The 13,874-nt window shown below is 40.9% G+C and overlaps 1 protein-coding gene across 2 annotated transcripts; it reads left to right on the forward strand.

The window, feature by feature from the left end:
- Nucleotides 1-1,695: 1,695 nt before the first annotated feature.
- c22h12orf56 (chromosome 22 C12orf56 homolog) lies at nt 1,696-13,832 on the forward strand. Of its 2 annotated transcripts, XR_009665983.1 has the most exons (15): nt 1,696-2,315; nt 4,069-4,264; nt 4,602-4,617; nt 7,176-7,389; nt 7,787-7,942; nt 8,647-8,735; nt 8,944-9,088; nt 9,480-9,574; nt 10,084-10,173; nt 10,309-10,396; nt 10,911-10,985; nt 11,115-11,192; nt 11,483-11,664; nt 11,790-12,368; nt 12,585-13,832. XR_009665983.1 is itself a non-coding variant. In XM_061029394.1 (14 exons), the coding sequence occupies exons 1-14, from the start codon at nt 2,064-2,066 to the stop codon at nt 11,938-11,940; spliced, it is 1,827 nt and encodes a 608-aa protein (XP_060885377.1). In that variant the 5' UTR covers nt 1,696-2,063; the 3' UTR covers nt 11,941-13,832. The 2 variants fall into 2 exon arrangements, 1 of the variants encoding a protein (XP_060885377.1); XM_061029394.1 differs by having other exon boundaries at nt 11,790-13,832.
- The last annotated feature ends 42 nt before the right edge of the window (nt 13,833-13,874 follow it).

Genomic DNA, 13,874 nt, shown 5'->3' on the forward strand with positions numbered 1-13,874 from the left:
GCCTTCAAAATGCCACAAAGGTCAACACCAAACATAACCAGAGCAGTGTGTGTGTGTGTGTGTGTGTGTGTGTGTGTGTGTGTGTGTGTGTGTGTGTGTGTGTGTGTGTGTGTGTGTGTGCGTGCTGTCCCTCTCTCTCTGGTGGAAATGTGACTGTTTTGTTTCTTCTTCTGCAGAACAAAGACGACAGTGTGACCGGTCGACCCACCACTTTTTGTTTGCAGCTGCCCACAGTGACACTCGAGGATGATGAGGATGAGGATGATGATGAAGGAGTACAGTGAGATCCAGCTGACCAGCACCACAGGGAGTGATATAACTGATTTACACTTTAATGTGATGATCCTCATGATGAGGCTGATGTTACTGCCAAAATCTATTTCTGTCAGGCCTCTAATTTTTGTACAATTTTTTTTTTTTTTTATCATTTATCATATTTCTCGTTTTGTTTTGTTTTTTTTCTCTTTACAGGCAGTTTGTCCTGTGTGTAAACATATTTATTACCCCAAACATGAAGCTTATTTAGCTGCATTTCAAACAGCTGACCTTCAATGTGTGTGTGTGTGTGTGTGTGTGTGTGTGTGTGTGTGTGTGTGTGAGCTTCTTACCCCAATTAGGAGTCTGGTTTATGTGTTTATAGTCTCAGTCCTCTAACTGAGCTTGATAAAAGACTGAGTGTGCTGCTCTACAAAACAGCATTGCCTTCATCACTGTGTGTGTGTGTGTGTGTGTGTGTGTGTGTGTGTGTGTGTGTGTGTGTGTGTGTGTGTGTGTGTGTGTGTGTGTGTGTGTGTGTGTGCGTGTGTGTTTTGGGCTCCAAAACAATTTGGCTTTCAGCTCCTCGCCGATTTACAAAGCTCCCCTTCAAAGCTGCAGCCACCGCCTCTATTTGTGTGTGTGTGTGTGTGTGTGTGTGTGTGTGTGTGTGTGTGTGTGTGTGTGTGTGTGTGTAATGTTTGTGTGTGTGTGTTTGTTGGGCAGGGTCACCAAGAGGGAGAGAAGGAGGATGAAGAATCACATTTTTAACATTTTTCCAGGATTAAATCGACTTGTTGTAACAAAAAAACAACAAGCGTTGATTTAATGAATCTGAGATAATAAACCCCCCGAAATCAAATTAATGTAAAGAAGTAATAAATTAAAATACTTTCCTAAAATAAAGTTCATTAAAATAACTGTTTTCATGTATCTAGAAGATATCGCCATCTAGTGGTGAATGCTTCAAACTGCAACAACACTAATCAGACCAATCAGACTACAAATCAGTAAAACAGGACATATTTATTTTTAAAATGCGCTGAGTAATAAATTGACCAATTTCCGTTTGTTTGTCTCTCTGATTGATTGATTGATTGATTGATTGATTGATTGATTGATTGATTGATTGATTGATTGATTGATTGACGAGGTTATAGCTTATAAAAGTTTAATTACATTCATGTTGCAAATAATCATTTCCATTCACTGTGAAGTCAGAGGAAATTTTGAAATGTAAACATTCTGAAATAAACCATCAATATTTGATCTGAAATCAAACTGAAATGAAAGCTGTACCGTAGCCTGTAAATAACAATAAACAAAATAAATAAAAAAAATTATTTAAAATAATAATAAAAAAAAAAATTATTAAAAAAAAAAAAAAAAAAAGTAAATCAAAAAATAAATTATAACAAAAATAAATTATAAAAAATAAACAAAAACAAACGTTAAAAACAGGCCTCAATATTTTAACTTCCTTATTTGATTAATTAAATTATAAACTACTAAAAAAATAGTATTGAGAATGAAAGACAGATTCAAATGAAAGTGCAATGACCTCGTTATATAGATCATTAAATCTGTGATTATAGCTTTGTCTAAATTATAAAATAACTGTTTATCTCCCAGCCAATCAGCAGCGTCCCTGTTTAGTGTGCTGACCAATCAGAGAAGAGAGTGCGGAGATGGCTGGAGACAGCGGTAGTTTACCTGCTCAGTGTTCAGCCAGAGGACCGGGCTGACACCATCACCTGCAGTGTAGTTTGAAAACTTCAGAAACAACAAATAGTTCCGCCGGTTCCGTCATGGCTCGGACCGGCTCCGGTACCCTCCTCTGCCACCGGAACATCAAGCTGGACTCCTTCCTGAAGCGGAACACGGAGCGGGCGGTGTACGAGCGGATCCGAACCTATGAACCATGCGTGGTGATTTCAGAGACCATCAACAAGGTGTACATGCACGTGGTGCTGAGTGATGAGCGCGTGTACCTCACCGAGTACCCCCCGCGTGCGCTCGCGACAGCCTTCAGTTTCAGGCGCGTGCGGGACATCGAGCTGGTGAGTTGAAGGTTGAAGAAGTTCTAAATTAGATTTCACATTTAAACTGTTCAGACAGTAAAAGCTGCTTGAACAATCAACTACAAAATGACCGATTAATCGACTGACTGCAACTGAGATTCGAAAATCAGCTGAATATACTTTTATGAAAAATGATTTGATCTCAAGCTTCCATCAACATGGTTTCTGTTTCCAAAGCACCAGTTGTATCTGTCTTACTAGAATTTAAAATTTGAAAACCATAGCCTACCCCCCCATATGAGGAATCGATTAATTTGAAGTTGATCATGGTGACGATTAATCGAATAATTAGTAGCAACTATTCGACTTATTTTTAGGCTGTGCTCTCAAAACTTTTAAAGCAAAACATAAAAAAACATGACCAGTCTTCAAGTTTCTCAAGTTTATATTCGCAGAAAAACGTTTTTCTATTTCTACTTTGATGTGAACTGAATATTTGTAGGTGTTGGAGATCATTTGGGACTTAACATTTAGTGTTTGAATATTGTAGTTGACAATTTTTATATATTTTCTCTTCTGAAATTTTGTATTCTCAGGGCTCAGCAGTAACAGCCAACTTGAGAAACTGGCAACCAATTTGCCACCTTTGTTTGCCATCAAATGAAACCGCTCAATACTAACATATTAAACTTTAACATATTTAAAATATAAATGAACAACGAACCAGTGACATGTTGGATTCACTTTGAGATACAGGTGGCGCATCCTCTGCTTTATTCTAACTGTATATATTTCTAGCTTTTTAAGTCAATTTTCTCCAAGAAAGACGATTTGTTACGGCTTCAAAAAGAATCCCTCCTCCTATCTTTGTTGATGATTTTTGTCAAAGATTAGATTTAATATTTGTAGAGGAGTGAAAATAGCAACAACAGCCCTTCAGGAGGGTTACATCTTTTAGATTTGACCTGTTTGCCCGACAACATAAACTATAAAAACCTGCAGAAAATGTATTTAAATCAGACTTATCTCCTTAAAATCACCTTCTTTAAGATGATAAATTCAACTGTTGTGTTTTTAAATTGTTACAGCTCAGAGACTTGTTGTATTTTATCTGTTAAATATCTACAGCTAGGCTTCATAAAATCTTACTATCTGAAAGCATGTATAGGTTTTCTGTTTCATATTGCTCTCTTTCAACACCCAAACAACAACATTAAAGATTCAGTCTAAGCTACACAACATGCAGCATCTGAAAGCTAGTAGCTGTGTGTGTGGCAGAATGAGCCTGTAAGTAACATTTATCTTGTTACGTCATGTCGGTAAGAGGTTAAAGGTTTAGCTTCTTCCACACTGACTTAATCCTGTTTAAATTAAAGCGAGAGATTATTGCCTGCGTTGGCTGCTCTGGCCTGTCCTCCCTGTGGCCTCAGCGGGTGTTAAGTTTTTATGTTAAGACAACCAATTAGTGTTTATTTCTTTCCTCTGGTCTGGTTGGAAACGCTCCATGAAAAGAAGTGGACTAATCTGGGACTAAAAACACTTCCTCAAAACCCTTCTGGTGGCAACCGAGTATGGAAGATTCACACCTCTTACTCCCGAACTCGAGGTTTAGTTTCACTCGATATCTGTCGATTATGATTTTAAATTTTTTTATTTTTGTGGCTTCAGGAGCTGGGTTTCAAACCCCCGACCATCCAGTGATGACTGACTCTACCGCTGAGCCACAGCCGCTCCCTGTGACCAGACTAAACATGTTGAGCACAGATGTGTTTTTTTGTTTTTCTTCATGCAGGTGAATGACCTTCCAGATTTCCTCAGCGGGAAAGATAGAGAGCTCTGTCAGCACATTCGTATCACCTACCTCACTGAGAAGTCTGCCGCGAAGGGCCGCGATTGGCTGAGGAGAGACAAGAGGGCGGGGCTTCCTCCTGAAGATCCGCTCTCTCGGAGAAAAAGCCACTCTCCGACAATAATATGCCCTTTGGAAGGTAAAGATGAGAGCTCAACTGCCTCAGAAAAAGATGAAAGCAGATTTATAATAAAAAAATTAAAAAGTTAACCCCTTAAAAATGACTTGACAAGACAGCGTAGAAATAACAAAGAAAAATAAGTCACATCTAGTAAAGCGTAGATTTGCGGAAAGATGAGAACATTTGACTTTTATCTGAAAATAATCTAAGTGTTAGAAATGAGAAATAACAGCAGATCAAATTTAAACTCTTCTTCACTGAATCTATGTAACAACTCGTTAAAGCTCATGTTTTTGTTGTCTCTTGATACCTTTACCTGTAACTTTAACCATTGTGTCTCTGATCCCTCCCACAGGATATCCTGCACACAGGTGAGTATTACACACACACTTTAAGACACACACACACACACACACACACACACACACACACACACACACACACACACACACACACACACACACACACACACACACACACACACCGACAGGTCTTTGGTTTGTTAGGCGATCCTCATGTTTGTAAGCTGAGACTGGCTGTGGTGGCTCTTATTTTTTAACCATCTGAAATGAATGCTCCTGCAGGCTTTAATAATGTGATTTAATTAGATTGAAGAGGGATACATGAAAGAAACTCTGTTGTAATTTTATTTCCAGATTCTGTTCGATTTGTCCCCAAGTTCTATTTTTTTTTTTGCCATTTACATTTTACAGAATTTTGCGTTAAATTGTTGCTTTAAAAAAAATGAATTGCTACTTTTATTCCAATTTAAAGAAAATTACTCGACCTTGTTAGTCTTTTGTGTTGAGGCTTTTTGTTTTGCATTTTTCCTTTACCTGCTTGTCCAGTGTGAGCCGCAGAGCTTCAGTCTGGGAGTCCTGGAGACAGACAAACTCTTTGAGCTATAAAAACCTTTACAGCTGTTTTTTTGTCTGCAGGACCGACCGAGGGTTAAACTATACGAGTGTACATACCTGCGTTTATGTGTGTGTGTACTTTAAGTCCTCACAACACGAGACACAAAGTTAAATATCGTCTTCCACCAGATAACGCAACAAGTGAAAGCAGCCTCTCTCTGCGGGGATCTGTACAGATTGTCTGCGGCGGCTCCGGTGGCTCATGACTTATTCAGAGCTGAGAGCGACATGTCTGCCTCAGTTTACCTGCTGCTCTTTATCAGCGTGTCGACTTAAAGAAATACAAACATCAACAACCAGAAAACGTTATGTTTGAGGGTGACAAAGATTTATTTGTTCCAGATAAGGATTTAAAATTAGAAAAGATTCCAACGAATGCAACATTTTCCCATAGAAACTACAAAGAGTTAATTCCAAATTTAAAAAATAAACTTATTTTAAAAAGCTCAACCATTAAATTTATGATTTGTTGGCACAAATCGGCGGTAAATATTCTGTCCCTTGCATCCTGTTTTTGATTTTCCCACGGTCTTTTGGGATTGTTGTCGTCCTCTTAATTCCTCCGTGTTGCGTTCCCCCGTGCGTCAGTCAGAAAGAGACGAGAGGAAGCGTGAACAGATTTACTGTCGCTGAACGCTGAATTGTTGCCCGGCGACACACGGCTATAAAAGTGTGTGTGTGTGTGTGTGTGTGTGTGTGTGTGTGTGTGTGTGTGTGTGTGTGTGTGTGTGTGTGTGTGTGTGTGTGTGTGTGTGTGTGTGTGTGTGTGTGTGTGTGTGTGTGTGTGTGTGTGTGTGTGTGTGTGTGTGTGTGTGTGTGTGTGTGTGTGTGTGTGTGTGTGTGTGTGTGTGTGTGTGTGTGTGTGTGTGTGTGTGTGTGTGTGTGTGTGTGTGTGTGTGTGTGTGTCGCCCCGGGGGAGCTCATTAAGCGAACGCACGCTGTCGCACAATGACAGAAGTTTGGGATCCATCTTTGGAGACATGGAAGCAGTGTGCACCTTTTACTGTCTGCAACACGAGAAGTCTCTGCTCATTGGACAAAGACGGTCGTGTGGTTGCAGAGTTGGACGTGATCGGGTTGAACAGTGCGGTCTGTTAAGTTCTGTAGAATCATACTGTGGGTGCAACCTTCTGTACTTTTCACACAGAAATCTGATATTTATATACCGCTCAATTTCACAAATATACCTCAAACGGCTTTTTAATCTATAATGGGTAAAACACCCTTATCCTAAAATCTTTGCAGAGAAGTGAGAAGAGTATCCAGTTTTTGATAACTGTGTAGTTTACTGTTCAGGATATTTTGCAAGCTGGCTCAGATGGAAAAAAAAAAAGTTGTCTTTTTTTCCTGCATTTGCACGTCCAAATGTCTTGCAATAGATCGCTCCATTAGAGGTTTTTATTCTGAATATTTTATTGCAAGAAGAAAAAGGCAGGGTTTGAAAATGAGGGATGAGGCGAGGATTGCCAGATTGGGAAGATGGATGAGGGATGAAGGGAAGAGAGTGGAGGGAAAGGGGATGAAACTTCCGGTTCAGCAAACGTGTGGTTTTAGTTTGAGGTATGTTAGAGTAATTCCAGGATTAGTCTGCAGAGGGCGCTAAACGGTTTGTTCAGCAAATCTATCAGGAGTTCCCTGACATGAAAACCAAGACTTTCATGAGACAGCTTTAAGCCTCTACGGTGGGGCAGTTTTCATTGGCTGAAAAAGCTCCCCTGGCAGCCCTGCAGCGTTCTGCCATCTGGAAGGCTTCCAGAGAGCTGGCCAATCAGGAGAAAGTGGGGAGGGAATAGAGACACCTTTTCAGTTAGAGGCTGACATGAGGGTTTTTACAGACACCAGTTTAAGATAAATAAGATTTTTTTTTTGAGCTGCAAATCATGCAAAGCTACTCTTCATGTTTTACAGAATATCATTAAGACTTTACTTTCCATTGTTAGGCTAAATGTGAGCTTCAAAATGACTATATTGATTTTGTCGTCATGGAAACGTATCTGTTCTGTTTGAATCAGGATTCAAGGTGAAGGAGGGACAGAGGAGGTCCACATGTTACCGCCCACACGCTCGGCCTCCTGGCCTAACCCGGAGAGCCTTGGCCTCCTGAAGGTCCCACACCTGCCCGCTCGACCCCCCTCCAAACCCCCCTCCCTTTACTCCCTCTCCAGCTCCCCTTCTATATCTCCGTCGCCCTCGGATCAAAGACTGAACATCGGCGAGAGTGCACAGGTAACAGACGGTCAGGTGGATGAATGAATGGGCGGCCATCAGGGCTTTTATCTAAATAACCCGACACATCAGACACTAAAAGCTGTTCATCGTTTACATGAAAACGCAGATCAAATAAACCACTGTGGAGCATCAAAACAACACGCCTTTTTAAACGAAGCTCAAGCTTTAAGAAAATCTACAAAGCTGAACGACAGCCTGAAAAGGATGAGAGCTTCTCTATTGAAATCATTTTCCATTTTTTAAATACAGCCTCTCTAATAAGGACGCACTTTTGTTTCTCTGAAAATCCACATAATAGATATCAGTGTAGGCATCGTGCCATGCATTTAATGGAATATACTTCCTTAGTTCTGTTTAAAGTAGAAGACGGTAACCCTCCATGATGATGTTTTAGGTACCGAGGAAGATGGGCTCAGTCCTGTCCCGCCTGTTGAGGAGAGCCGGTGGGTCCAGCAGACAGGAGAGGGAGGCTGAGCTTCATCTTTACGCCGTGTCCCGGACGTCCAGACTTTACCTTCACCTGCAGAGCTCATGGAACAGCTACATTATTGTGAGTCACACATCTCGCTAACACATGCATGATACAAAAAGCTCCAAGTTTTTTGTTCCTACTCACAACTTTACAAACTCCTTCAAATAAAAAGTTTATTTTTTAAACGCTTTATATGTGATTTTTTGATCCAGCAGATGTCGCCCTTGAGCACCAGCATGAAACCGAAACAACTCGCGGTGCATTGTTGTGTTAGCATGCTAATGCTAGCGATCTTTATTCTGCTCGTATCTTCACACTGCATGTAAATTTACCTGAAATGAGCATGATCTAGAAACACAGTTAAGCAGTGAGTACAGTATGTTATTCTTCTTTTCTCTAGTCCCTCAATTAAACAACTTTTATACACGAGGGGAGGAGTCAGCCGGCCGTCCGGGCGATGTAAACAAAGTGAAGATAGGACTCTGAAAACATCACAGACAGTGGGACTCGGGTGTTACACCCATTGTAGACAGTCATGACTCACAGAGTTATTTTCAGATATACTTGATTTCTACATTTAAGTGTGAAAAATCACATATAAAGCCTTTAAACTGCAAAAAAAAAAAAAAATACTGCTGTTCTTACTCTGTCTTTGTTGGAGAGTCCCCAGATCCCCGCATATAAAGACTTTAAAGGAAGAATACAGCACGTTTCATATAAGATAACAAGAACTTGTGTGTGTGTGTGTGTGTGTGTGTGTAAATGTAAATGTGTGTTTCCAGAGGTCCACTCTGTCGTTAGACCCGCTCTACAGACGGAGGTGCAGCGTTTTGTCTGACTCCACTCCCGATAAACGACTTCCTTCCATCAGGTAACAGAACTCTATTAGACCACAGGACGGGGATTGTAACACAAGCTGAAATGTATTAATGACCTACTGTGTGTGTGTGTGTGTGTGTGTGTGTGTGTGTGTGTGTGTGTGTGTGTGTGTGTGTGTGTGTGTGTGTGTGTGTGTGTGTGTGTGTGTGTGTGTGTGTGTGTGTGTGTGTGTGTGTGTGTGTGTGTGTGTGTGTGTGTAGCTTGGAGCGCACAGCTCACCTGTTCGGTCAGCTGAGTGCTGAGCTCCTCCAGGAGGAGATCAGCGTGGAGAGTCTGTACCTGCTGCTGCAGGAGCTGAGGACGGCTGCTCATCGCAACGTCGCGCTGCGCAGACTCTTCTGGAGGGTGAGACGTTCAAACCATGCGTTGTTTCACTCCTTCAAACATTTTGTCAAGACATGATATAACACTCCTCCCCTTTTATATGGTCGGGGGGAGAATCACTCCCATGATTCCCCGTCAGCCTCGACGTCAATAGCCCCTTGGTGGAGGAATTTACACACTGTGCGTTTAAATTATTTTTTTTAAATACATGGTATCCAAAAGTTTCTAAAAGTATAGAAGTAATGAAACTTTTTAAACACCTTAATCCTCTGAGCTGCAATCATGAGTCAGTTAATCAAGCTACTGAAAATGAATCTGAAATCAATGAATTTCTTTAAGAACAGTTTTTATTACATTTTTTTTTCTGGTCTCAGTTGGTGAAGTTGTCCTCTGTTGTGCGTGTGTGTTTCAGTCCAGTGAGGTGTGTGTCTTCCTGGTTCAGACTCTGGAGGAATCTCTGCACGGCTGCCAGAGTCTCAGTGGAGGCTACACAGCAGATCAGCTCTTGTAAGCTTCTGTGTGTGTGTGTGAAGAACTGTGTCACATCCTACACCTTAATACAATCAGGGTAGTTGCCGTCAGACACTTTAAACTGCTTTATACCTTTAATTTACCCACAACGAGCCAACGGGCTTAGATCAGTGATATCACACTGACAAGATGTCACACTGACACATTTTTTTCGAGGGGGCTAGAACCGAGCGTTACATGCAGCTAATGCTACAGCTAACAGGAGGACGTAGGAGAAGCTGCGTTTCCGCGGACTTTGAATTTTTGCACATAGATGTGCCTAAACATGCACAGGACACTTGGAAAACACACTAAAGAGCATATAAAACCAGAAAAAGCATAATGTGGGACCTTTAAATGAATGTGAAAACATCTGCACAGATTCTCGGGGATAGAGAGTTTAATTAAAACTCAAGTGAATGAGATCCCGTTGCAGTATTTATTCCTGCAGAGTATTGAGCAATACTTTTTCAATAAGGACTCAAAGACTTAAATCTTCTCTTCAGGCTGAGCACTCTGATCGTCCAGACTCTCGCCGTCATGTTCAGAGAGACAGAGGTCGAAGCGGCCAGACACATCCTGCTCTCAGCCAAAAAGTAAACGTCAAACTGTCTTGTGTTTCTGTAATCCAATTAAAATGTGTGTTAATCAAGTTTCTGCCACACACACACACACGCACACACACACACACATACAACCTTTAAAGAGGTGTTTTTCCCCCCTCCCTGCAGAGGTGCCCTGGCCTCCAGGATGCTGCTCGCCTTGATATGTGATCCTGAGCTGCAAACAGAGAACCAGGGCTCTCTGGCTGACTGTGAGGTAAGATGCTCTCTTTACTCTCGTAGATCTATTTTTTAATTTGTATTTAAAGTCTTTATATGTGATGTTTCACACTTAAATATAATAGAAATCAAGTATATCTGAAAATAACTCTGTGAGTCATGACTGTCTCCAGTGGGTGTAACACCCGAGTCCCACTGTCTGTGATGTTTTCAGAGTTTTCAGAGTCCTATCTTCACTTTGTTTACATCGTCAGGACGGCCGGCTGACTCCTCCCCTCGTGTATAAAAGTTGTTTAATTGAGGGACTAGAGAAAAGAAGAATAACATACTGTACTCACTGCTTAACTGTGTTTCTAGATCACGCTCATTTCAGGTAAATTTACATGCAGTGTGAAGATACGAGCATAATAAAGATCGCTAGCATTAGCATGCTAACACAACAATGCAGCGCGAGTTGTTTTGGTTTCATGCTGGTGCTCAAGGGCGACATCTGCTGGATCAAAAAATTGCATATAAAGCCTTTGATGTAACAGTCCCTCTCTGTGTGTCAGCTTCAGGCCTTACTAGCTGATTATCTGGATGCTGCATGCTCTCTGCTCTTTGAAATGCTGCTTTTGGGCCAAGAGGTGAGTGTGATATTGTCATGGATCCAGAAAGTTTGCCTCAGGCCCCTAGTGGACAGAAAGAACTGGGGGTTGAGTCTGAAATTTTGGATGCAGCCTGTGAGATTCTGTACAACTTTTTCTGCTTTTTAGGCAAGCAGATGCTCCCCTGCTGAGAACTGTGTGTCCATTGGTTGGATCCTCAGAGTCATACAGCCTCATCCTCACCTGGTAAAACTTCCTCATTTTCCCTTTTTTTTTTTTTTTTTACTAGAAATAAAATATTCTAAGCTCATATAATAGTTTAAATTTAGGACCATCACTCGTTAGCGTGGAGATAAAGTGCCAAATTATTAAGCTTCATTTATTATCTGTTAATTACTAGGCATATATTAAAAAATGTAAAGTATCTGATTTGGATCCGGGTCCAAAAACTTCAAATCTGGTCTACATTTAGTTTCTTATAAATTCATTGTTAAACCAAGCCGTACTTAAGAACTGGTCTCCTCCGCTCCCTGCAGTTGGATTTCCTCAGCTACCAGGCTCAGCACGTGGTGCTGGTTCTGTCAGACCTGCAGGAGTCCTGTCTGAGTCCTGCTCAGTGCGTCCTGCTGTTCCAGCGCTGTCGCCTCCTGCTGGCCTGCCTGCAGTACAACAGCCAGCTGGCACAGCACCTCCAATCTCACTTCAGGGAGGAGTTCAGGTTTGTGTGGATTTATCATTTTGTGAATGTGTGCAAAGAGAAGTCTGCAGACCTGAAACCATTGTTAATGTCAGTGTCAGATTAGACTGAGTGGGTTATTAGGTCTGATTGTTTCTGACCTGCAGGTACTCTGTGAAGCTGTCATGTGCCGAGGAGAAGCTTCCCCTTCAGTACCCGATCAGCCAACCGACGCTGCGCCTGGTCGAGCAGATCCTGACTCTGCACAGAAAACCGCACACAAACATGCGTCCACTAACATCAGAAAAGGGATTGTGACAGTGTGTGTGCCTTCACTGAAGTGACTGACACTGTGCTTTGAGCTTAATGACTGCTGTATTTTAATTAGAAAAGCACAACTGTCCACTGCAACAGACATTTTTACCTTTTTATATTGCAGAGACAGAAAAAAGCAGGACGAAGTAAATAAAGCACAAATCTTCAGGTTTCATAGAAGTTCACTGGCCCCGGTTATGTAAAATATTTGATTCTTTGAATGACAGAAGGGAACTCTGCGTGTCCTTAAAACTAGCCAGCGTTTTTTCTTTATGATCTTGGGCCGTGACATTTTTTTGTGGAGCTGCAAAGGACGAGAAAGCAGATCAGGAGTCGACAGCCATGCAAGCTGCTCTGTGGTGCTTTGAGCTAGTAGCTTTCATCAGCATGCTAACATATCAACAAGGGCTAACATGCTGATGTAAAAGCAGGTAATAATGTTTACAATCGTAACAAATCTACTGTAGTGTGTTAAGACTCTCACATTTTATATTTGGCGCTAAAAACAAACAAAAGCAGTGGCTGATGGGTTGTCTTAATTGTTGAGTTTTGTCTTAAATGTGATCACTTCAGTTATCACAGTTTATCCTAAGGGGGACATACATGTTTAAATAATTACATAATGGTGATCCATCCAACTTCTGCAGGGAAATTCAACTAAACATGCAATCATCCACCTCATGACGGTGCTGAAGGAAGGTCAGAAGATCACAAAATACATCAAGGACAATCCATCTAATAGTTTCTAGAACAATAAGAGTTGGAAACTCACCGACCAGCTTTGCCATTTGAGGCGCGATGTGTAATATATGACAAACAAGAGGGAGATGTGTTTTTAACAAAAAAGTGAAAAGTCTTTTAAAAAAATGTTTGTAAAGTCCTCTGAATTTTGCAAGAGAAAAAAGTCATCCATCCATTATCTGTATAGCTTATCTCATTTGGGGTCGCGGGTTGCTGGAGCCGATCCCAGCCGCCAATAAACGAGTTGTTTACTGAACTTACAGGGAACTCAGAAAGTGCTCACCTCTGCCTTGGACTTAAATTAAAAAAAAGTCTGACTCAGATCCTCCAGAATGAAATCCAAACTTCCATTATTAATTCATTTGTGTCCCGCTATAAAACAAAATCAAGAAAATGAATCCTTGTTATCTTTAAGAAGATAAAAATGGAGCTGGTCTCTCTGTGTTGACTAGGCTTAACTTTTATATTAAGCTGCGTTGTGTTTTAGTGTCGGGCCTATTGTCAGGCTCAGTTGTTTTTTTGCACAAGGACTAAGTTAGTTTAAAGTCCGAATCTGCAGTCTGTTTTCATGATGAAATAATATGTAGGGAACATATTTCTGAATATTACTGCAGCTGGTCTTCTGGTTAATATTCTGATTACTTAAGATGTATTCAAGTACAAATAGCCACCTAGGTAACAGCTGTTTGCCTGATATTCTCAGTACTGAATATGTTTGGTGAATCCTGTTTCCATTTACTTCATACATTTTGATTTTCTGTGATTCTAGCTTTTAAAAAAAAAAGTCTAAACAGGAAACTGAAATATCTCAAATATCAGAAATGTTAGCTCTACGATCCTCGGCTGAAAATTCAGCACAGTTTCAGTCTAATCTAGTCTCATACCCGTCACTTCTTCTGTGGTTTTTCTCCCTCGTGCACTCTCGTTCTGTGAACAACCCCGTGTGCACGATTGTATGCTGAATGTGTTAAGTGTGAACTCAATGTTTTTTTTCTTCTTCATCAGTTCAAACATGAGAAAATCTAGGTTTTGGCTTCTTTAAATTATTTTTGTTCATGTGTTTTGACTCTCATATCAACCACCTCTGTGTCTGATGTTTATATAAATGTGCCTCAGGTGATGTGGTCCTAAATAAAGCAAAGTCTCCAAACTGATCAGCTGTTCCTGGTCCATCGATTAAAAAAAAAAAACACTTA

The sequence above is a fragment of the Labrus mixtus genome, chromosome 22, assembly GCF_963584025.1.
Source record: "Labrus mixtus chromosome 22, fLabMix1.1, whole genome shotgun sequence".
Lineage (NCBI taxonomy): Eukaryota > Metazoa > Chordata > Actinopteri > Labriformes > Labridae > Labrus > Labrus mixtus.